This window comes from Apostichopus japonicus, chromosome 12, assembly GCF_037975245.1.
Source record: "Apostichopus japonicus isolate 1M-3 chromosome 12, ASM3797524v1, whole genome shotgun sequence".
Classification (NCBI taxonomy): Eukaryota; Metazoa; Echinodermata; class Holothuroidea; order Aspidochirotida; family Stichopodidae; genus Apostichopus; species Apostichopus japonicus.
The window spans coordinates 32,623,047-32,647,484 of NC_092572.1; the positions used below are offsets into that span (position 1 = coordinate 32,623,047).

Sequence of the window (24,438 nt, forward strand, 5' to 3'; positions counted from 1 at the left end):
CTTTGGTTTTTAGAGTGTAAGTTCCTCGATGACGCCCTTATTTCGTTTCGGAAGACACATTTAATCCTAAAGTTTTGATTTCGTTTGGACATTTTGTTTGGACATCTTGCTCGGATATTTGCACTACTGTACAGAATCATATTCGACTTATTTGTCAGATCACATGGAGATTACGATGTTGCCATGAAAGATATTACAGCAAACGAGATTTAAGATTCACCGGACCATATACTCTAGTCTTGTCGTAGACATTAGAACTACACTTCTTGTGTTACCTTCCTTGTGATAAGAACATTCACTTGCATCACATGACCATTTTCATCCGCCTCCTAAGATTCTGGAAATTTGGATAAATTGGACATGCGCATACTATCCGTGGAAAGAGCGGCAGTACGTGTTACTAGACGGGCGCGATTCCCGGCTTATCGTCCGCCTGGTCCGGCTGTTAAGTGTTGCTCTGGAATAGCCTCTTGGGCGTTGTTTGGCTGGTAGGAAAGGACAGAGGGCGGCCTGAAACTCTCGGCGGAACTTAGCTGTTGGAAACAAAATGGTATATTCGATATATGCTTCGAATTAATATGTTTCAGATCAAGACCGCATTCATCTGCATTTACAGGTTAAGGCCGTGAATACCAGATTTTGTACAACGTAAACGAAGTGCTTTCGATTTTCACTGGAATGCGCCCTAATTCCAATTAAAGACATTGTCTAAGATCTTCATACAATGGATTTTGCATAATCATTTTAGTGTAGACTTCAACTGTGTCATCATTTCACCAGATGGGACAGTTTTGTTCTATACTGTACTGTCTTGTCCCGCTTCAGAGCTCTCATACTATAACGGTATGAGCAGTATGAATATCATGTGTCTATCAGGTAAAGGCTATGAACTGTTGTACTGCCAATACGAGTGCTCTGATACGAAAGGACAGTTTAGAGAGGTATTATCATTAGGGAACTGTCACAACTGCTTGAATTATTATTCGACGGTTATGTGTTTTCAACTATTATGAATATCGAATTATTGCTGCATACTCTCACATAGCGTATACGTTACATGAAAGACTAAATTGTTTAAGTATATTTACAGGTTTACAATACACATGTGACGACGAAGGCTAGGACGCTACGTTTCTTACGGTGACGTAATGTACAATGCCATGGTGAGTCATGAGACGTGACGTCATACCGCGGCGTCACTTCATTCTTATGTAACTCCATACTATTTGTATTCTGTTAACAAGTAATGTCATAAAAGCATGGCTACCACATTTATTATGTAACTAAGCGAACCACGAACTTTCGGGAATTGTTAAATTTGTGAAAGGTTACATTATCATGTTCAATTCCAAAGTTCCCGCCTTTTGAAACAATTGAATAACTGATACTGATCATTCGTAGCTTTTAGGGTCGTACACATTGCAAGTTGGTTCGAAGGGTATATGGAATTAGGAATATGTTCTTCATAAATCAGATTCTTATGTTGCTTTTAGATTGCTATTCACTGCATCATGTGTGTTAGAAACCTATGCACATCAATTTCTTTTGTCGCATTTCTCGTACAACTGTGTGCGCGTCTCCCGAACACGCAAATCCCGTTCAATGGAAAACTGTACAGACATGAACTTTGGAGCGCTCGTGCGATGTCGTACATGACTGATATTATTAAATACATGGATTTCCTTGTACATCCAATGTACACTACTGATTAGAGAAAGAAATAATTTACAATTAAAGTTGTACATAGGGACCTGGATGGATTTCTAGGTCATGTGTTTTGTACAGTGTGTCATGCACTAGTTTGTCTGGTCTGCTCCTTTAATCCCCAGGTCCCTCGGAGTGCCCGTCGAGGGCTTCTTTGGAGTACTTTTTTACTTCTCAACTCTCTGGAAGGACTAGAGTTTTCTCACGCCAATTTCTAATGTATTATATTGTTTTTACACTCTGTTACAAGGTTACATTTATGTCCAAATTGGTCGAGTTTACAATGACGCGTTAAGTAATATTACTATCTTAGGACACTTGTATCTTGGGGTATCTTAGCAGCTCACGTTTCAGATAATAGCTCCGATTGGTTAGTTTAAGCAGTGAGGTCATCACCTTGCACGCACATGCTAGATATGCATTAGTTTACATTTGCTGCTGACCAATCACACCCTTCCTTGATGACGTAGTGAATATATTTGCTGAGCTTGTGCAGCATTGCCATATCTTTACTTATATTACTGTTACTGTTAGATTGGTAATTGTGTACGTAACTGTAGGGAAGATGTAGTGGTTACTTGTTGACATATCTGTATGACTGTCGCCTGTTTGTCAGATAAAGGAGCTGTTGGATATTGCCATGGGTGCTTTTGCCTGGTTTTTGCTGAAATCGCTCCACAATCTTTAGTCTATAATAGTCTCGACAACGCAGCCAAAGGTTAAAAGAGTTCAGGTGTATTATCTCAACTCATATATTTTGTCGGCCTAATTCTTACTTGAACTTGGCTCCTCGATGTTATGCTGGTGCTGTAGAAAACAAGCCCAGTATACTTTACCAATAAACAGAACTGATTATTTCATAACCATCATGATATATTCTCTTAGCGTGTTAGAAAGATTGTTAAGAGTTCATTTGGGAAACCCCAAATCAACCGGGTCCATTTATCGCTTTGGCTCATGACAAGAGCAAGTAGCCTTATTGATTGAATAACTCGATTCGTCACAGTTTGTCACACGGACAGATTTCACATTAGTATTAATCACATGTAAATGGACAAAAAACCCACTTCAACTTTAATGTTTCAAATGACCTATTCGATGCCAAAATAAATGGCCATTGTTGCTATGGTATTTAAGTGTAGCGCTGGAAAAGTGTCCACAATAGAATGAAAGTATTTCTTGTTCAATATGAAAATAAGAAAGGTGGTCAACATGCGGTCCGGCAGTACTTTTACTATAACATTGTGAAGAGTTTAAATTTTGGGCGTAGGACCTACTTGTGCTTAGATAGTTCACCATGATGGATTGCCAATACCATTGTAGAATTTTCTAATCTTCTCGCATTGCTTTAATGTAGCATTTTTATTTTTTTGGTCATGGGAATGTGGATATAGGAGATGGTTATAATTGTGGTACGACACTATACACCCTACAGTGTCGCGGCCAAACATTTCAGTGGGACTAATAAGATCGACTCATATAAGACCACCCCTGACATGATGTATACAGGTGCTTAGTTGCCTTCCCTCCGTTGCGTGGTGTATTCTTCATTACAGTATACACTCGTATGCATAATACACATATTAACGTACATTTTCTCATCATTGTTAGTTTACTGTAATAGAACTGCCATGAATAACTCTAACTAGTTGAATTTGGAAGTGGAAAATAATCTTTATAATCGTGTCAAACATTTGTTTTTTCAAAATTGGAATATAAAATGAAATCTACGTCAGAGACTATATACTGACCCTAACTGTCCCCTCAATAGAAAAATACAATTCAGTAACATTCTTGATTGCAGAAATCCGTAAAATCTGCTCGCAACGAAATTAATCATGAGCAATATAAACAGCTTGCAAATGATCAACTTGCATACAAAGGTTATCCATGTTGATTTTATCCAATAAGTGCGTGTTGCTCTCAAAGGGACAAGACCTTAGTATAAATATATGTGTCCAACACATACCCCGCCCCCTATCCCTACCAACCCTCCCTTGCCGAAAGGAAAACATGAGTCCAGTAAAGGTCTCTTTAAAAGCTGTTTTTCTTTCCAGGTAATCAACTTTAAAAATACTCAATGTCTGAAATGCCCCTTCAAGAGCAATTTGAAGATGACGTCATTGCCTCAGACAAGACAAAAATCGTCAATAGTAACAAACAAAGATTTATCCAATAAATTGTAATAACTAAGCCAAAACTGTTCCTAAAGATTCCTATAAGAATTAACAGGACGCCAAGTAATGCTATCTAACTCAATTTGACCTTGTCAAATTTGTAATGCATTTTGTTTAATATATTATTAAACAAAAAATCCTTGTATGTTCGGGTTGACTTTTGTATTGCATCTGTGGAGTTGACCATTGGAAAGTGAACTAGATTTTATAGCCATTTCCGTTGATGGGCTTCTGATTTTAAAGCACATACTGACAATTTCTTTCTTCTGTACTGTGCTTTATAGAACTTACGAGCAGTATGAACAGGTTTCTATCAGATAGGAACTGTTCATACTGCCGGTACGAGTGCTTTGAAGCACAATATAGAGTGGTATTAACATTAGGAAGTTGTCCCAAGTGGCTGTTTAATAGGTTTGTCGCTAACTAAATGATTAAATTAATGTTCTCACTATATTTAAGTACATCTATTATAGTGTACACATAACGTACTCAATGGTACCCACCTAGTAAGATTCAATGCGTGCATAAGGAAGTAACACACGGCAAAAATGAGTACTAGTAATATCTTTAATATCTACTTTCCTTCTGGACTCTTTTTGGTTCTCTGTACTCGACTTTGTACTCTTTTTTTTACTGTCAGAATTAAACATTTTCGAGGAGCGAATTGTCGATGGCTGTGAACGGGCTTCTTCGGTTGGTATGGCGGACCAGCCACGCATGCATACCTGTGTAAGAACGTTAAGAATATAACATTTGTGTTGATCCAAGAGGGGGCCCGAGGCTTAGTCCTCCTCTATTGAATATTCTGGTTTATTTTTCAATATATATATATATATATATATATATATATATTTATATATATATATATTTATATATATATATAAATATATATATATATATATATATATATATATATATATATATATATATATATATATATATATATATATATATATATATATATATATATATATATATATATATATATATATATATATCAGCGTCCATAGCCTAGTGGTTAGGGTGTCCGCGTACAGAGCGGGAGGCCCGTGGTTCGAATCCCGGTGGAGGCTGAAAATATATATATATATATATATATATATATATATATATATATATATATATATATATATATATATATATATATAAATATATATATATATATATTTATATATATATATATATTTATATATATATATATATATATTTACATATGTATAAATTATATGCCCCAAAAATATTTTGGTAAAAATATGTAACACAATTGAACAATTTAACAGGCGCCATGCGCGCAAGGGTTACATTCATAAGTTTTTGTTGTTAAAGTAAGAAGTGAAGAGTTCTCCACACTCGCGAAACGTGCTAACTTATCCACTATGTACCTTGTTTGGGGCAAATTATGTCGGTAGCTAATTTACGTGCCCATGGAAAAAATATTAAGCATAGACCGGGCATCGGACCCACACCGCAGATCTCACATGAAAGCCATAATTTAACGATTGCATTTCGAATTATGAAAAGAAAGGTTATCGGACTATACTTTTTCATCGTAAAAATGCTATGCAAGCTGCAAACGTCCCTTGATGATGCGAGTAATAACACTCTCACTAAGTCACTTGAATAATCCTGGTCAAAATAGCGATTGGTTTATAGAATTACTCCAAGGATTAGTACATAACGGTTTTTTCACAATCAGTACAATCCCCCCCCCCCCCCCCCAAAAATGAGTAAATCAATATTTATGTAGGTTTCAATGATTAAAAGTTCTTTTTTAAAGTTTCATCTACGTGCCATAAACACTATACTGTATGAGATTAACTGCTCTAAACGCAAAATTGTGCTCATACACTATGTGTAGAATAGGCCTCAACTTGTTTTTTATTGTTTATTATTTTAAAAAGAAAGGGAAAGAGATCGTATGCTCAAAAACTCACCATTGCATATGCAACAGCTATTACGCAGAGTGGTATGACGTACATGATGAATATTAAACAGATGTGGTAAACCTTCGACAGGGATTGGTCGAACCATAAGCTCTTGAATGTAGAAAACGAATGATGAGAGAAAGTGATGAGCCATTAAAAGTCGAGATCATGTTTACAAGTATTATTCATTATCAAGGCAGTTTGGTAAATATACAAGCAAATACAGGCATTTTTTTTAAGGAAGCACGGTTGTGATTACAACTCGAACAATAGAAGAATGAGGTTTATTGGGCAGGGTTAATTTAGGAATCGTAACCACTTATCTGCCTTCTTTTACTTATACAGACGTTATATTATTTTTTCTTCATTCGCTAATACTGCCAACGCTAATTCCGGAATGGTTAGTTACTGAATGTCTCCCTCAATTTAACACCTCGGTTTGTTTAATGTGCACATTGGCGGGGAGAGTGTTCAAACTTTGTGACACAATATTGGTATTCAAAGAGGAGAAAAACACCAGAGCGTTTGAAAATGCTTCGCATAATATGTGAACACTATATTATACCCTGAGTCATAGAGCATGTAACTTGAAAACGTCTTATCTATGCTTGAAAAGGTCTATCTTTGCTTGAAACGTTAATCTTTGCTGTACTGGGACCCCGGAATGTAATGAATTTGCAAGTCAATGTTTCATAATGTTAGTAACATCAGCCAAAATCCGACAAACACTTAACAAACAAATATTTCATTTCGTTTGATAGACTTACAGATATACGCTTGTTTTGTTATACTCTTTTCTCGCGTGTAACTGTACATGCCTCCATGAGTCCGTTTCTGCCTACCACGAATGTGCTTGCCCACTGTATTTTACATGCCCGAGGATCTGTCCGATACAAACGTCTTGGGCATTTCTCCAAAAAGGGGCGTGAAAATTGTATTTTTTATTTTTTTTATTTAACTTTTCTTTCAACTTTTGTAGTTATTACATCAGTTAGTACGGATTGCATTTATAGACCGTCATTTCTCTGTTGCAATGGGGCGGAGTTATAATTGTGTCACATTATAAAGAATGCACTGACCTAGAAGGAAGCATGGAAGAGTAGGACTAAATTTAAACTAGACATCATTGAACTTGCAGGCAAGTACATCAAAACTCAGTACTTACGTCAAAAGGATATCAAGTTTTAAGATTGTCCCTTAGTGACGTCATTGTGGGGATAACGAAATTTGTCAGGAAGTTATGTCAGCCATACAGGGTAATGATGATCCATCTTTTGAACGAACTTTCAAATTAATCAAATTTGAAATTTTGATAGTAGGTGACAGCAGATATGCGGTCTCCGTGGTCGTAAGTGTTAGAGAGATTTTAAATGGTGAAGTAATTGTACACAGTCAATATCAGTCTCCAATGGCAAAGGTAGATGTTCATCTGTGCCTGTTTGTCCCGAGTTACTATTTTGGAAACCTAATTACACCATTTGAAGTTTGGATCGTGTGAATTAATAATATAGCGGTTAGAGGATTTAAATTGGCCAAATCATCTTTCCTTATTTCTTGTTACAATAGCCGAGCTCATATTGGTTACATATTTCATAGTTTGATATTTAATTGTTCAGATAGAAGGTTGATTACTTATGCATGAATTCTTTAATTTTCCGGCCTGTGGGTGATAACGAATGGAAGGCGTATGGCAATGTGTTCATACAGGGACTGATGGGCAGGGTAGGAGAGTGAAGGCCGGGAATTTAGTGATGGGACTGGTCCCAAAAATCTTAACCTGGTTTGCGTCTCAGCGGTTCGGATGGTCTAGCGGGTACGCGTTCATACGTACTTAATCTAAAACCAAACTCGGCCAATACCATATAACGAGGGCCTAATGTTATTACGAAATGTTGACTATGCGGGCCTTCAGTCACGTAATGGTAAGAATGTAAACAACTGTTCGTTTAATTAAATTAACCTGCGAACTGATTTGTACATCTAACACCTGTTCTTTCTTTGCTTTGCACCTGCTCCAGGCCGGGCGCGGCTATTTATAGATCGATATTCAGAAACTGTAATATCATTCAACCCTTATTATTAAATAGTTGAGTCAATGTTATACTTACAAGCAAATCAAATGTGGTTTGATTCTTTCAAGTATAGAGAGATTCTGTTCATTTTTGTGTGTGAGACCTACCACTAAATAACCCGGGGGGGGGGGTCAGTTTATGAGCGTAAGAGTCCCTTCCGCCTCAAACTGACAAAGTAAAACAAACTAACTTACTAATAAATTACAAGGTATTGAGGAGTTTAAGTGACTAAGAATGGTTTTGTAGCAGCTCAATCATCATAATTCTGCAACTATTTGTTTATAGTGCACATTAACACAGTGAGTTTTACGGGGAAAAAAAGATTACCACGTGACAAAATATACAATTCCTACCATCGAAGCTGGGGCCTTCGATTATTCATATGCATAAATCTCATATGCGTATAATCGTACACTGAGAATGAAGACCTGAAACCGTTACAATAAAAGTGTAGAATGTTTGAATAACGACTACGTATTTGGGATGCGTTCCCGTTTCATGGTTCGCCCTGTGGGACAAATATAACATATTATGTACCCTTATTAATTCCAATATAGACACGTATATTTTATTAGCCAATCGGAAGGTCGATTTCTATGGTTTTCTTAAATCGCATATTAATTCAAATATATACAAGGATGATCAGATGATTTAATACTTGATATATTCGAATTAATACGCATATATATTGGAATTATATATATACTCCATTAGTATGTGTAAAAAAATATATGGTATATTTGTTTCCCCAGGGCCTACCATACCCGTTCGAGCAGCTCCTGCAAGATTAAACTAGTATCGGCCTAACCGAAGAAACAGAGAACCAACGAGGAGTAGGGTGAGGGAGGAGGGTGGCCAGACCGAGCACCATCCTTCCCTGGGAAATCCATTCTAAACTGCAGAACCCACCCAGTGACCATACTACCACCTGCGGACATACTGTCCGTGAATAAGGAACTCATTACTTCCATTGTATGGCTACACAATGGATGCTGCCCGTGTGATTTACTGTTACGAAGAGAAAGAGAAACCACTATAGCTGGCTTAACATGTCAGCAACGAATACCGTCAAATATTGAAATAGAATAATAAACCACTCAACCTTTGTAACTTTAGTTGTGGAGCTCAGTTGAATATAAATGTGTTATTCATTGTTCTCTCGTAGCGAGTTTAAAGCACAAAGTACTTGTGAGATTGACATTATATGGAATCTATGTAAAAGCCCTGGTGGGGATCCAGGGAGAATCCCCAGAGTCGTAGGATTCAAGATATTTCTTGTTCTCTCACTGCACTGCTTGTAGACTTGTAATCTTAAACGCAGAACCATAAGACAGAATATTCCAAAGATCGATGTGTTTCATTGAAATAAAATTCAAAGTTCCTGTATGGTCTCAGACGGCGATACCCGGAAGTTGCAGCATTTTGTTTTGGTTTATTTGAGCGTAAAAGAGAGTCCTTCAGAAGACGACCCTGGATTTCTTACAATTTGAATTTCATGTAAAACATGAAAATATTAATAAATTAAACCGTGGATCACCGATAAAGCGTGCTATGCGGTGACGGGTTAAGACGTGATCTCTAGTCCCTTAAATATCCCTTTTATATGCAATAGATACAGGTTGGTTTTTGCACTTCCAAAATGTTTGCCCCATTAACTGTTTGCTTTTTTCTTGTGTTGAGCCCCCTCCCAACTTTGCAACTGCTGGTGCCGCCACTGCCAGCAAAAACCAAAGATGATTTAAAGAGTAATTCCGGCGACTGTCAGGAAAACGTTGAAATCATTCACAATGGTAGTATAATGTGTGGGTGTCACTTTAATCACAAATTTCTGTTCAAGAGTGCAAAACACAGTACAGGGCAGAGCTGGAACGTGTTCATAAGTTAGCTGAACGCTGCATTGGTTCAAGCCTTCCGTCAGTCTCATCCATATATGAAGAGAAACTGATGAAGAAACTAAATAATATTAAAGAAGATCACACACACCCTTTTAATAGTCTTATCGTGTTCAACAGATCCGGGATGCTATTACATGTGCCCCATACTAAAACGTCCAGGTTCCGTAATTCTTTCTTACCTGAGGCAATACACTTGTTTAACTCGCATGCAAAGTGATCTGGTGTGTGATCTGTTATACTTGCAGTCTCTGTGCTGCTTTTACTACTGTTCTGGTTCTGCCTATTTAGTTGTTCTCGTAGTTGTTCACTAATAGCTTGTTTATTTTATGGTTCTGTTTGTATTCACTACTGTCTTATGTTTACTGTCGCAGGGAAATCATTTTCCGTTTTTTGTTTTCTGAAGTGGACCATAAAGTTTCTATCTATCTATATATCCATCTATCTATCTAATTCTAGTTCACCACTGACTTCCTGGAATGACACAGTGCATAGTCTACATACTATATATGGTCATTACCAGTGGCGTCGCCAAGGGGGGGGGGCAGGGGGCGTGCCCCCTGGAAAACCTAGTGCCCCCCCCGAGTGCGCCAATCTGAGATTTGGGTTGGTAAAAAAAATATATATATATTTTGTTATATTCAACTCCAAACATCTGAGTTGGTTTTTCATAAGGACAAAGAAGCACAGTAATTCGTATTTTCTTCAAATGAGCTGCGAAAAAATGAAAAAGTTTATCCTTGAACGTCGGGTATCGAAGTCGTAACCCGCGCCATCACAACAGGTGTCGATATTTACATTGAATGTGTCAGTGCTCACGCCATACCAGCGGATATACACGTCCGCTTCGCGAGCTACATGACTGTGAGAAGGGAGGGTACTGCGGTATGTTGCCTTGGTCTGAGGTTGACAGGTTAGGAGCTGACGAAATGTGAGAATGTGAGGGTCCGCAGGCACCATGCTTGCCTATATTTGTGGACCCATATATTAACCCTGTTGTGTAGGGGGTGCAGAGGTCATTTGAGGCCAGATGCTTGTAGGAACAAATGGCGAATGTTCACACCTGCATACTGAGCCATACTCGATGTGTGATCAAACTTTGGATTGCATGGTGAGATCCCTGATAGGAGCCAATAACGATGCTGGAACCTGTTACATCTTAATAGATAATGGACGAAAACGAGAAGGACAAGAAAGGAGTCGGGGGTCATTCACACATTAATTCAACAAATGTAGGTTCTATTGATAGGGTTAGGCATAATATCGACAGCATGTGGTTCACATCCTCTGCAAAATTCTGCGCCTTGTTAAAATCATTACCTCAAAAATAGCAATTTCTGGAGATATCTTCAAATCGAATTTAGCATCAAATGTGGAAGCATTTTGCATCTAGCCCATCCACCGTATGCGAAAATTTTCCAAAGGGGAGGGGGGGCAGTGGCGGTGGAACCGGGGGGGGGGGGGGGGGCTTGGGGGCTCAGCCCCCCAATGAAAAAGTTGAGGGGGCAAATGCATGATAAGCCCCCCCCCAATATTTACCAAGGCTCCGAAACGTGCATCTGCCCATTTTTCAATGCAAACTTGTCGATCTGTCCGATGCACACGTATGCTATATAGGTGTAATAATTTCAGTAAATGCTGGGGGGACCCTCGGCCCGTCCCCTCGCTATAGACCACATTGTCACCCCAACCGCGTCTTCACGCCCCGTGAAAAGTGGAAGCAGTGAGTGTGAGTACCGGTAAGAGCAACACAACTTCGTCTTAGGCCAATGACTTGCTTCATTTCAGCCAGTTCTCCAACATCCCCTTACTACACTCAAAAACGTCTTTGCGAGTACACTACAGTGGCGGAGAAACAGGGGGGGTTGGGGGGGTTTTAACCCCCCACTTTTTGAAGAGGGGGGGTTGGCCCACACAATCAACCCCCCCTAGTTTTTGCCAGTAATGTTCTGTTATAGCCTATGTTATGTGCTCCAAATGGCATAAAAAATCATATTATTTAAATTTGAAATTGTTAAAGTCATTTCAACCTTTTACCTGGTAGGCTACATCAACAATTAACGACCGAAAACCGAGTTAGAATTGACCCACACATTATTTCTAGCCCCTTTCCCCCACCTGGCGCATTGGAACTTGTAGCTCATAGCGCTAACTTCACCCCACAACAGACATACACAAAATAACGTTTTGTTGCTGTTGAATAGCTTTGGAACTGTATACACTTGCCAACTTCAACGAGGTGAAGGAAGGAAAAGAAAAAGAAGAAAGAGAGAAAAGGAGAAAAGGATGGAGTAGAAAATACGGCAAGAAAACGGGAAGAGAAAGAGGAACAGTGACAAATTATTCGAATTTGTAAAGCAAACAGCAGATATCACATCATATCAGTGAGCATGAAAATGGCGTTCCACGATAAACAGCCTCCAAACCATGGGCGCAGATCCTGGTGAGGACAGCGGGACGCGTCCCCACCAACTTTTTCAGTAGTGGGAACATGATATACCGTGTCCCCACCAATTTGTCTTGACCAATAGCTGCATTTCAAGTTCCCCTGTATTAAACTTTGGCGCAGTTTGATCCAACATTGTGCAAATGACATGCAGCAGTTCTCAATTTATTGTATTTTATCCACAGTTGTTAAATATAGGACGGAAATCACATTTGCGGCAGTCTATATTTGTTTTCTGGGAAAGGACCCCAGACCCATCGTATATACAAAAGTCTACTTGGATTATTTGTCCCCTGATTTTCTTTCTGCAGACGCCCATATAAATATCTCCAAACTAAATTTCTAAGCCATGAGATTTAAAACTTAAGGAGGTTTATGGGAGCATCATTAGGTCTGGGAAGTGTTATTTCCGGCGATCTGGGAGGTATATTTGCCCAAAAAAATCGTACGCTACGCGCGAACCCATGGTCGCGCTCCGCTTAGATAATATCATAGAACAAACACGCGTCCCCACCATTATCCAAGACTGATCTGCGCTCATGCTCAAAACTGTCGATGTGTGTTGTGTTCGGTTTCGGAAATATCTGGTATATTTTTATTTCCTTCAACGAAATTTTTTAGTAGCCGTCTGAATTTTCGAAAATTCCCTAACCAACATTCTTCATCATACTCGTGCAATTTTGACCCGTCTGTTAGGGTTTGAAGGAGGTTTTTCTATATCGGTTGTCCATAGATGATATTTTGTGCAACATTATGGGTATGTTTTGAAGTGAATTTATTCAGGGGAATTGTGAATTTTCAAATTCTGAACAGTGGGGCTGACGGATATTGTGGGCCGCGATGAAGAATCACCTACAAAAGCAATGATCCACAGGATATGTGATGAAGTCGAACATGATGTGTGACTGGTGACAATCTTCAAAAAGGTTATAGATGAGAAAAAAAGTATTTGGAAAAAACTTGGTTCTCAGGCAAAAGTGTACATATGGTTGGTCAGTTTCAAGCCCGAGAAGTGCCATTTCCTGTGATCTGGGGGTACCAAAACCAGAAATTTTCTTGTACGCTGCGCGCCAACCAATGGTGGCGCTCCACTTAGATAGTAATACGCGCCCCCGGGTTAGAAAATCCTGCATACACCCCTGGTTAAATGCAGCTTTTCAAGGCCTGGGCAGTGCCATTTACTGCAATCTGGGAGGCAATATTTGCCAAAAATTCTTGTGCACTTCGCGCCAACTTATGGTGGCGCTCCACTTAGATAGTGAGCCAGCAGTTATGACTTTTTATTTCATCAATGGCCTGCAACCCCCCCCCCCCCCCCACTTCTGACAAGAAATCTCCGCCACTGGTACACTACGAGTAATACCTACTCTCTTAAAACACCATCGAATATACAAATTACTATGTTTTTACAGACTTTTACGTGCAATCTGAGAAATTGCAGGCTTGAGACCTATATTTTAGGGCTAGGTATTTGCAGCATAAAACACTCGGGAAGTGCCGTTTCCGGCAATCTGGGGGTTTGAAAAACCCAAAATTTTCTTGTACGCTCCGCGCCAATGGATGGTGGCGCTCCGCTTAGATAGTCTCTACACATTAGCCCTCCCCCCAATAATTTTCCCGTTCCGCCACGCCTGGAGGGGCACCCCTCCCCTTAGACCCCTCCCCCAGGACGGCGATCCGTATCCACCTAAGTGCCCCCCATCAAATGCTGGTGCCCCCCCTGTGCCCCCCCCCAGACTGAAAAGTCTGGTGACGCCACTGGTCATTACAATACAAGGGAGCTGGTGATACATCCGTCGTGTGGCTACACGATAAATATAATATATCCAATTTACTGTGAAACGTTCTATTAGAAAGGTAGGTTAAACAGGAAAGGAAAAACTACTCTAGACGCTGACTTGAATATACATATCAGAAATCTTCTAGTTTCGATCAGTATGTATACGTGCATAGCACAAAAGACAATCAACCTTTGAACCGTGGAGCTCAATGCACAGTAGCGTACGTGTACAGTGGGCGTTGTTTATCAGTCACGCGATCGGTATTGATATGTACAGTGCTGTTCAGTGTAATAATCGGCTTTCATATTGCCACTCTCACAACTCATTTCTATTTATCGTATTTCCATAACGTCGTTCTTACTACATTGGGGTAACTTTCTCCTCTTCGGGTTACATCAAGGTACTCTTCTTGATAATTTTCAGCTCGGGTGTGTTTTAAGTTGACGAAGAAGGATTCAAAGGATCCTTGATTCACACGGCAACATCACACAAGTGAATTAGAGTGGCTTTCAATGTAAGTGTTACCCTTTCTGTGTGTATTACAGCAGTACACAGTTATAAGTATTATATTTGTCAATGGCTGTGGTTTAGAAGGTAGCGTTATGGGGTACTCCGGTAGCGGATATACTGTGACACATAAGTTTAACGAGAGAGGTAGTCTATCGTGTTAATTAACAGAGACCACCATCTCAATACACTGCTTCTAACGCCAGATATAGTCAGGCGCGTAGCCAGGAATTTGCCAAGGGAGGGGCGAAACTGTAGATTCGGCATTGCAAACTACCTAAGCGTAGCGCCACCATGGGTTGGCGCGAAGCGTACAAGAAAATTTTGGCTGAAAATGCCTCCTAGATCGCTGGAAATGGCACTTCCCAGGCCTTGTAAGTTGCATCTTAGTATTTTCTCTGTCGAAAATACTAGCGATATCATAAAAACATTAAACATTTTCTTTAAAAATATGCTCAATGGGGGGGGGGGGGCGGCTGCCCCCTTCGCCCCCACCCCCTTGGCTACGCGCCTGGATATAGTTATTTCAATGTATACCCTTTACCTATAAACCTTTTCTACTACAGAAGTGTAGGTTAAAAACTTCCTGCTCATTCCAAGTAATATGTGCTTCATAATGGCAGATGATCTTGACAAGCTGTTACAGTCCTGATATATAATGTTAACTAACATTATTAAATTTCATAAATTGTTTACTTATTTATTGTATTGTTTTCGTACATTGCGCATGGAGAAACACAAACAATAATACTGTTGTCAGATACGTTCATCAAATTTTGTGATGAATTAAGATTTCCGGTGATTATTTTAGACAATGAACTTCAGTTCAGCTATGGGAATATTCTTTGACTGGATTGATATTAGTATATCAGGTTTAAGCGTGAAGTTATTATAGCGTTATTACTGTAGCTTACATATCACTCCATAATAAAACATTCACTCCTAGTGAGTGGTCAAACTCGATTCAGATGAAAAACTGTAGACTCCTCTTGATGCTCTTGCAGTGTAGACCTATTGTCAACTCGTAAAATACTTACTTCATTATTGGAAATTTTAATGAGAGAACTAACATGTTTGGGATCAATATTTCTTACTGTTACACTATTTTGTTTATGTACATCACACTTGGTATTTATCATATCATTTGAATCTGTATTTGAGGTACATGTACAAAAAGGATATTTGTACTAAATATAATGTAATTTGACTGTACTTAGTACAACACATTAATTCTTCCAAAGATTCAATCACTTCTGGGACGCACTTATGTTATGTATATTTTTCGACATCAATGAAACCTTGTATTCAAATTATGTGTTCCGAAAGTAGCCTATTGAACATGTCTACATAGAACAAACAACGCTGTGCGTATCTTAGACATATTTATATATATATATATATAGTTTTCAAATCAGTATATGTTGGAGGTGCAATACTGCTTACTTATACGAAAGACAGAAACATTTTGCACTTGTTTTATATGATTAGTATGAACCTTTAATTAAGTACTATTATTTCGGTTTAGTTGAGCAGGATCGTGCGAAGTTTTGAGATATCTGTCAGAAGATGGAAGTTTGGAAGCAGCCCGCCATCACACCGTAAGTAATACCCTCTCTAGTAACCCGCCTTAATCAATTGCCTCTAATGTGACCCTCCTCCCACTTTACCGTATTAAGTCCCCCATCTGTTTAGACTGAAGGTTACACCCATCTCCTACTTAACAATGCTTTATTCTAATATGTCATAAATATATCCATGGGTTCCTTTCAGCGATGCTACGGTTAATTTCTTCCTCGGTTCTTTTTTCATTAAATTGGCGGAGGCATAAGGAATTTGTTTTATGGTGATGTCGTTATTTGTGCGGGTGCGTCTGTATGTACGCGACACTGTGTTTGTAAACACAATAACTCAAAAAGTATATGATGGCCTTAGTTAATGCATTGTATATGGATTTGTCTTTAAGTTAGTAGAGGAACCCAATTGATATTGGTGGATGCAAATAGACATACGACGTCAACTGATGTCAAGGTCTGAAAACTTTATAAACAAGATAACGTTAAACTTCTAGCCTTAAGCCAAGTTCGGATGGACTTAATACTTGGTGTGTGTAATTACTTTAATGAGGACAATAATTGCTTGTTTCATGTGGAGATTAAAGATCACCCGAGTTCAACACAGGTTCAACACAGGTCTGTAAACCTTGTAAAAACTCTAAATTAAAGTTTAGATGAAATTCATACGTCGTGAATCCATCTAAGCTAGTTCAAAAAACTTATTATGTTGTAATGAAGTCCGAAAATTAAAACTTTCTAATAACAATAATAATAATAATAACACATAATCTTTATATAAACATAACTCCAAGCTTAAAACATACGTTGTAAGACATTTTACCGTAGTGAGTACAAAGAAAGCATTTTGTTATGTTCGGGTCAAAGCTCATGTGAGGTCAATAGTGGTCAAAGTCTGATATATGTTGTTGTGACAGTGCCACAACTATTGAAACTTGAATGGGCTGAATGTGTGGTATAGAGATCCATATAAGTGAGTGCAAGAATCATTCTGTATTTATAGTGGAGATCAAAGATCGTTTAAGGTTAACAGTGACGGAAGTCTGAGAATCATGTAAACACCATAACTCCAGAGGTGCAACTTAAATGAACTTCATAATTTGTAGTACATTCACCTGGGTCAGTACAAATATATTACTTTTTATGAGGTCAGAGGTCATTCTCTATAAGACGTCAACGTCACTGATACATTCAGGACTCACCCGTGTGTAGAAACAAACAGGTATACTTAGCACACAGACCTATCAATATAGCATTACTCACTGATGAAATCTCAGTATTCATTAATGCGGCCGTAAATCTAATTTTAAATTCTTTATCTATCTTCATAATGAAGCAAGAGGGTTGCGCTCTCGTATTTGAGGCTGTGGAATATAATACTAGAAATAATGAGGAGAAATGCGGAATTTATATATTTTGATATTTAAAGGGAAGTCTTATAGTTGGTGTGTATTAGGTTGTTTTGTTGAGATACATTTCATAGTAAAAGGCAGTGCGTTTGCAGATAAATGTAAACAAACGTTACTTGTTAGTTATACATTTGGCATTGGCGGCAACTAGTTCGTTTTCATAGCATCGTTTCCCGACAGCAAATAGTCTTCAAGGAAACCTCACGATAGAGCAGAATATCAAACAACATTAACAAGTGACATTCAAAACCTGTCAATCAGAAGTTTGAAACTGAAACTAGAACGATTACACTGAAACTAGAACGATTATTCTGTTCTTAAATTTAGATTAAGAAGTAAATTAAACCGTTGTATATCCATGTCACAATAAACATAAGTGCTTTGACTGCTATGGTGCAGACGGAATGGTGGTAACTGGAAACAAGCAGGAAAAAGTCAACTCTGAGGTAAACAAGTAGCTCCATCTATTGGCGACGGACAAGACTTAGATACTGGCAGCTTTGTTTAAATTCACTAGCTTAGACAGAGAAATGGCTAAGGGGCGTGGCATACGGTGAATCACATGTTAATTTAACGCCCCCCTCTGTTTTTGCGAGCGATTTATAGGCGTCTGCAGAAAATATCTGAGCGGTCAAACAAACATCGGGATCTCGATAACTGGTTCATTGATTTACATTAAAAGAATCATAATGTTAACTGCTTAATCGTCAAATATATTCGAAATAGGCCCGGTGGGGTTTAGAGGGCCAAGCCCTCAGACATTGAAGTGTTTTGAAATATTTAAGTGGCGTATAGCAAGGAGCAACAGCCCCCCCCCCCCCCCACAGCCCCCCCCCCCACGCCCCCCTCCCCTCCAAATCGCTTTACTTACCATTTTGGTGGGTGTACGAAGAGACGTAAGAAAGTGAATATTTTTTTTAAACGTTGTCTTTGGCGGATGGGTGCAAGGTTATTTATTTTCGTTGGGATCCGCCTTACCAGAATATTTACGCCGCTGTGTTATGAGGTTTGGATATTCTTGTTCTCGAATAACGCTTTGAAACACACTCACATATTACTTTTCAGAGAGATTTTGTTTTATATCACTGGAATTTGTTTAAAGCCCTGGTGGGGGGGGGGGGAAGGTGACGAATTCACCGGAAGCTGTTAAAGTGTGAGAAATTCCTTCGCAAAGACTTGGAAGCATAATAATAAATGTGAGAGAAATGAAGTACTTTTACATTAAGGGTACAAATAAATAAGTGGTTTCATTTCATTGTAATCCCGATTCGATATTCGTGAACACAATCAAGTGCTGAAATACTAACTAAGAGACAAACCGCACCGCTCCAACATCCCTCAAGGGGTGTAAAACCAGCCTGAAGTAGGTGTGATTGCCCCACCGCTCCCTTTGATTGATTGAATGTATGCTCCGTGTGATCCTTGTAGACTAGAGTTTCCGTTCAAACATTAATGTATCATTTTACTTTTATTATTGATCTTATTGAATAGATGTCATACGGATAAAAGCCAGGTTTATCTATGAATGATTAGCCAGGTTTATTATTAACGTACCATTAATGTAGTTTGTCGTATAAATGAGGTATTTGTATGATTTGATTTGATTAGTGAACAATGAAGAGCTGTAGATATGTTAAACGAAAGTATAATTTAGCTATAGGCATTTCTCATGCCATATACATTATACAACCACTATATGTCTTTGAAATATCCATATTATATTGAACCAGAGGAACTTAACGCATGATCCCTTCCATAAATCTATCTTTTGTGGTTCGCATTTCGGGTTTGGAGCTCAGAGAACAGATTAACGCCGTACACGGGCAATATCATAAATTTTGGTAATTCACTACAATACTGCATAATATTTGAAATTCCCTTCTGTATGTGCTTCTTTGTGAAGGATATAAGCGTAGGAAAGGGGTCCTTTTGTTCATGGAAATGCGCTTTGTATATGATATGTCCTTACAATTAAGCCTGTCTTTGATAAGAAGATGACGTCTCCTAATGCGAAAAGCACATTGCGGCCGCTTTGTAGAGTGTAAAACTTTATTTGATAATGAATTGTGGAAGCCCGCCATCTATTTTAACATTTTCGCTTTATTTACATTGGTATAGCGCCATCGATTTAAAAACTTTCGCCCCGTTGTGTATGTTTGCAAAATTGTGCAGACGTCCTGGATCAGTTCTTTTCTGTTAGGTGTTGTACTTCTGATAGTTGGCCAAGGGACAAGTATCTTCCCACCCGAAATTAATTAATTAAAGGACTCTCTCAACAGAGGAAGAAGGATCAGTAGGGCGATATTGCTATATATGCTGCAGACAACTGCAAGCTTTTTGGAGAATTAAGGTCCTTAAAGGTCGGTATAGTCAGTATATGCATGCCCTAAATAACAGCACGCTAAAATTGCTAGAAGTATTCAAAATATACTTTCCTTCAGGTTTTTACTCTCAAAATTGTTCTCATACATTTTTAAGGAACACACAAGATGACTGAAAATCCCAGTGAGGAAAACTTCCTTGGTTGCAATTAAAACAGTGTAAGAATTTTGACCAAAGGTGACCGGCATATTTAAATATATATAACATATTTGGGGTCAACAGCTAGTATATAAATTAACTGTTTTACTTTTTTTACGTTCTTTTCTTAATTTGCACGGGGAGGGGTCAGCCAGCTGAGAATATAATAAACATAATCACCAGCGGCTATATTCTGAGTAACCTATTTAAGCCCTCGCGCCTCATTGATCCACAATTATTTTTTTACTTAATTTTTAAACTAAGAAATCGCAGCATATTGTTTACCCGTGATACGGGTGCTCAACGAAAGCCCGTTTTACGGGCCAGTCGCTTATTATACTGTATGTCCTATGACTGAGTATGAATTGATACACTCAATCGTGTAAACAGCTATAGTATACTCCATATCCCAGAGCTCGTGTTTACAGCGAAATTCCTCTCAACATGTTCGCAAATATACTCGATCCGTTAGTTAATTGTTTTGTTGTTTGTTTATTTCCTTATTTATTTGTTTATTATTTGGTATTGGGGGAGGCTGCTTCAGCTTCCGATATTTTCTTATTTTTATAATGAACACATTTTCCAGCCGCTATATGCATAGTGTCTGACAACATTCTCCGTTACCATGGATACGGCCTTGTAAACTTGACCTAATATTGTACTTTTTTTGCCTTGTTTAGAGTTCATACTACACAGTTTTCCAGGTTTACCGCTGAAGCTCGTCGGGCATGGACGCTGTGCGATATGACGGTGGATTCTACCAAAGTTGCTATTAGCGGTTACAACGCAGGCACACGGACATCATTCATAGACCTGTTTGCATTAAATATTCCTGATTCTTCGTCGCCATTTATAACTCGGTTTTATTCTAAAGAATTTAAGAATCCTTCAAGATGGCGGCCTCGTTATGTTTCATTCTTGGATGATTCTCGTATAGTCACTGTGTGTGGTGATCAGTTGGATGTCTTCAATATCAAGACAGACGACATACACACACACAGTGATCGGTTACGCGATGGAAAAGCCATTTGTATGACTGTCAGAGAGGAAGAGATATTTATTGGTTTGATTTCTAACGAGGTGATTGTGTTTGATTTTAGTTTAAATAAAATCAAGACAATCACCTTGGAAGGATTAGTAGGTGATCATCCTGGAGATATAACAGTTTATAGAGATAATCTGTTTATATCTACAATCAATAGTCGAGCCTTTAGATACAACATGGAGGGAGTGATGTTACATGAATACAACACACCAGGCTACTCAAATGCATGCAGTATCACTGTAAGCAGTGAGTTTGGTCTGGTGTTTGTATCATATTGGGATTTCCCTGCTGCTGTTGTTGTTTACTCTCTCTCTGAGAATCATACATTGTTTTCTTTCCGAGTTATTAATGAGTTGTTGTTTCTTAGAATCAGGATAAACGATGTAAACAGGTTTATGTTTACAGTATCAAGACAAGGAACACTGACTGTATACAGCACAGTAAGTACAGTAGGATAGTGTAAACAAGTAAACATAGGAATTTTATTTTACATGTAGAATAATGAAAATAGGCGATAAAAACTACCAAGTTAGGTATCAGTGACTGCGAACATTTCTGTAGATTACGTTTATTTGTACTGTTTTTGCGAGTCTTGGAAATAATATGAAATTTGGGACTAAAATTTTAATAGGATTGAAGCAGCAAAACCTCTTATAATAGCAACACATACATACAATACAGTGTAAATGAATTCCAAAATCCTCTGAAATTACTTGCAATATAAAAAACTGTGTAGACCTCCAATAGAAACATATTTGGGTCCGGTGCATACGAACATCTTCTAAGAGCACACTTATTGCTATTTTAAGGCAATATGAATGAATTTAGAGCAAAAATGAGAAGAAAATTTTAATAGGATTGAAGTAGCAAAACCTCTCATAGCAATGACATACATACAGTACAGGGCTAATCAATTCCAAAATCGTCTGAAATTACTTGCATTATGAAATCTGTGTAGACCTCCAATAGAAACAGAGGTGGATTTGCTGCATACGAACATCTCCTAAGAGCACACTTATTGCTATTTTAAGGCAATATGAATAAATTTAGAGAAAAAATGAGAAGAAAATTTTAATAGGACTGAACTAGCAAAACCTCTCATAGCAACACATACATACAGTACAGGGCGAATAATTTTCAAAATCCTCTGAATTTCTTGCAATATAAAAAACTGTGTTGACCTCCAATAGAAACATATTTGGGTTCGGTGCATACGAACATCTCCTAAGAGCATACTTATTGCTATTTTAAGGCAATATGAATGGATTTAGAGCAAAAATGAGAAGAAAATTTTAATAGGATTGAAGTAGCAAAACCTCTCATAGCAATGACATATGGGTCAATCCATGCCAAATCAACAGTGGCCTCCACGTCGACCCTCTCAGAATCGCCTGAAATTGATATGGTGTCTTGCCATCTGTCTCAAAGGATGAAATTGGGCAAAAAAAAAATTTTAAAAATTTTCGTTGCTAGGATACGGCCCCGCCTAGCAACCAAATCCAGATTGCATTTTAAGAGCCCTAAATTTGTGTCAAGTTTGGAGGCATTTTTTGCATAAATGTAAAGTATTTTATGTCTGAAATTGCAGATATTGTGGAAGACATGTGGCCAGTCTTCTAATTTAGCTCATTTTGAGGAAAATTTACGGTCTCAATTTTTCGTAACAAGTAATTAAAATGGCAGAAAATGAGATAGGGGTCTTTTCTGGCCCTACTTTGAGTGTGCTCTATATTCACAAGCAAAGGCATGTTTGAGTTTTAATTTCCATAGGATCCTTGTCCGGTGGTAGTACTACGGGAAAAGTGCGAAAAAAAAGTCAAGCGCGTCGTACGTTTTACGAACAGCGCCCTCAAACTTAAGAAATCTCACTTCTGGCCCTAATTGGGGGTCCATTTTGGGCCTGTGGGTATTTTTTTATTTTTTTTTAAATAGCATTTTTCAGGAGCGTATTGACCCTATTTTTAAAAACTCAAGTCAAAAAGTTGTGTATTTTGTGTTATCTACTCAAATTTACGACTCGAAAATTGCAAAAATCACTTCGTTCATATGTATGAAAATGCTTGCACAAGCCGATTTGAGTAATTCAAATGACAACAACTTCTTAGCATTAGCATACAGGTGCTTAACAATTAAGAGGGTGGTCCACTAGCATAAGGACTACAAATAAACTGCATTTTCAGGGTAATATGCCCAACGATGCCTGTGAACAGCGCCCTCAAACATCACATTTTACCAATATTTTGGGCTATTTTGGGCATTTCAAGGTCAAATTTGGTCACAATTAAAAGTTTTATTTTTGGTTTTTAATACAAAACAAGTAAGATATGTGTAGTTATGATGCAAAGAATGAGCTAAAACATCTTTTATATTAGTTATTCATGCTCTGATGAGCAGCTTAAAGTTGCGTATATGAGAGTTACAGTACATCAGCTCTACAGAAACATGCTTGCGAGGGCAAACAGTGGTAACATTGTATCTTCATTCAGGGAGATGTTAAACAACATTAGAAACTATTGAAATGTATTTATTAAAAGTGTTCTGTCTAATACTCTTTGACTCCCTCTCACCCCCCCCCTCCCCTCCCCAACACCCTCCCCATAGTGCACTATGCAGATTTGTATACATACAGTATGTGACTGACTTTTACTGCATAGAGACTGCATAAATGTATGCATTTAAGGTATATATACTGAATTTTTTGGTATGGTAATCTTCTGCTTCAAATTGTCTGTATGCATGTAACCCACCCCTCCCACCCAAATCCTCTACCCAACCCTATATCACAATAGAAAATGAATGTGAACCAGTGCATACATACAGTGTGCACTATATATGTGTGTACATGTTCAATACAGTGTTATTTTACACCAAGTAGTATTAAATACACACTGTCCAAAATCATGTACAGTGTACACACTGTACATGTATGTACTGGTTAAACATTCCTTTTAAATTATTAAAAGTTTTTTAATTTAGTGAATTTGCAAAATGCATACACTACATTGCAAATATTTAAAAATACATTGAAATATGCACAGTATGCACTATGCAGTGTGCACTATATATATGTGTGTACATGTTCAGTACAGTGTTATTTTTCACCAAGCACTTTAAAATAACACTGTACTATATAGTGCACACTGTATGGGAGGGTGTTGGGGAGGGGAGGGGGGGGGTGAGAGGGAGTCAAAGAGTATTAGACAGAACACTTTTAATAAATACATTTCAATAGTTTCTAATGTTGTTTAACATCTCCCTGAATGAAGATACAATGTTACCACTGTTTGCCCTCGCAAGCATGTTTCTGTAGAGCTGATGTAACTCTCATATACGCCACTTTAAGCTGCTCATCAGAGCATGAATAAGTAATATAAAAGATGTTTTAGCTC

General features: G+C 38.2%; 2 protein-coding genes and 1 long non-coding RNA gene across 5 annotated transcripts in view; all 3 read left to right on the top strand.

Annotated features, from left to right (window-relative positions):
• The window catches only part of LOC139977734 (uncharacterized), a 475,642-nt gene that overhangs the window by 385,390 nt on the left and 65,814 nt on the right, over positions 1–24,438 (top strand). The gene's annotated exons all lie outside the window — the stretch shown is intronic.
• Positions 645–8,916, top strand: LOC139977815 (uncharacterized). Its single transcript, XR_011796700.1, has 3 exons — positions 645–941; positions 1,091–1,163; positions 8,631–8,916. It is a non-coding gene; the product is annotated as an uncharacterized lncRNA (long non-coding RNA).
• The window catches only part of LOC139977725 (uncharacterized), a 173,024-nt gene continuing 162,807 nt past the window's right edge, over positions 14,222–24,438 (top strand). The window contains exons 1-3 of the mRNA XM_071987243.1: positions 14,222–14,511; positions 16,030–16,102; positions 20,685–21,489. Of these exons, the coding sequence (XP_071843344.1) occupies positions 16,071–16,102; positions 20,685–21,489 (837 nt within the window). The 5' untranslated portion in view covers positions 14,222–14,511; positions 16,030–16,070. The remainder of the gene's footprint in view (positions 14,512–16,029; positions 16,103–20,684; positions 21,490–24,438) is intronic.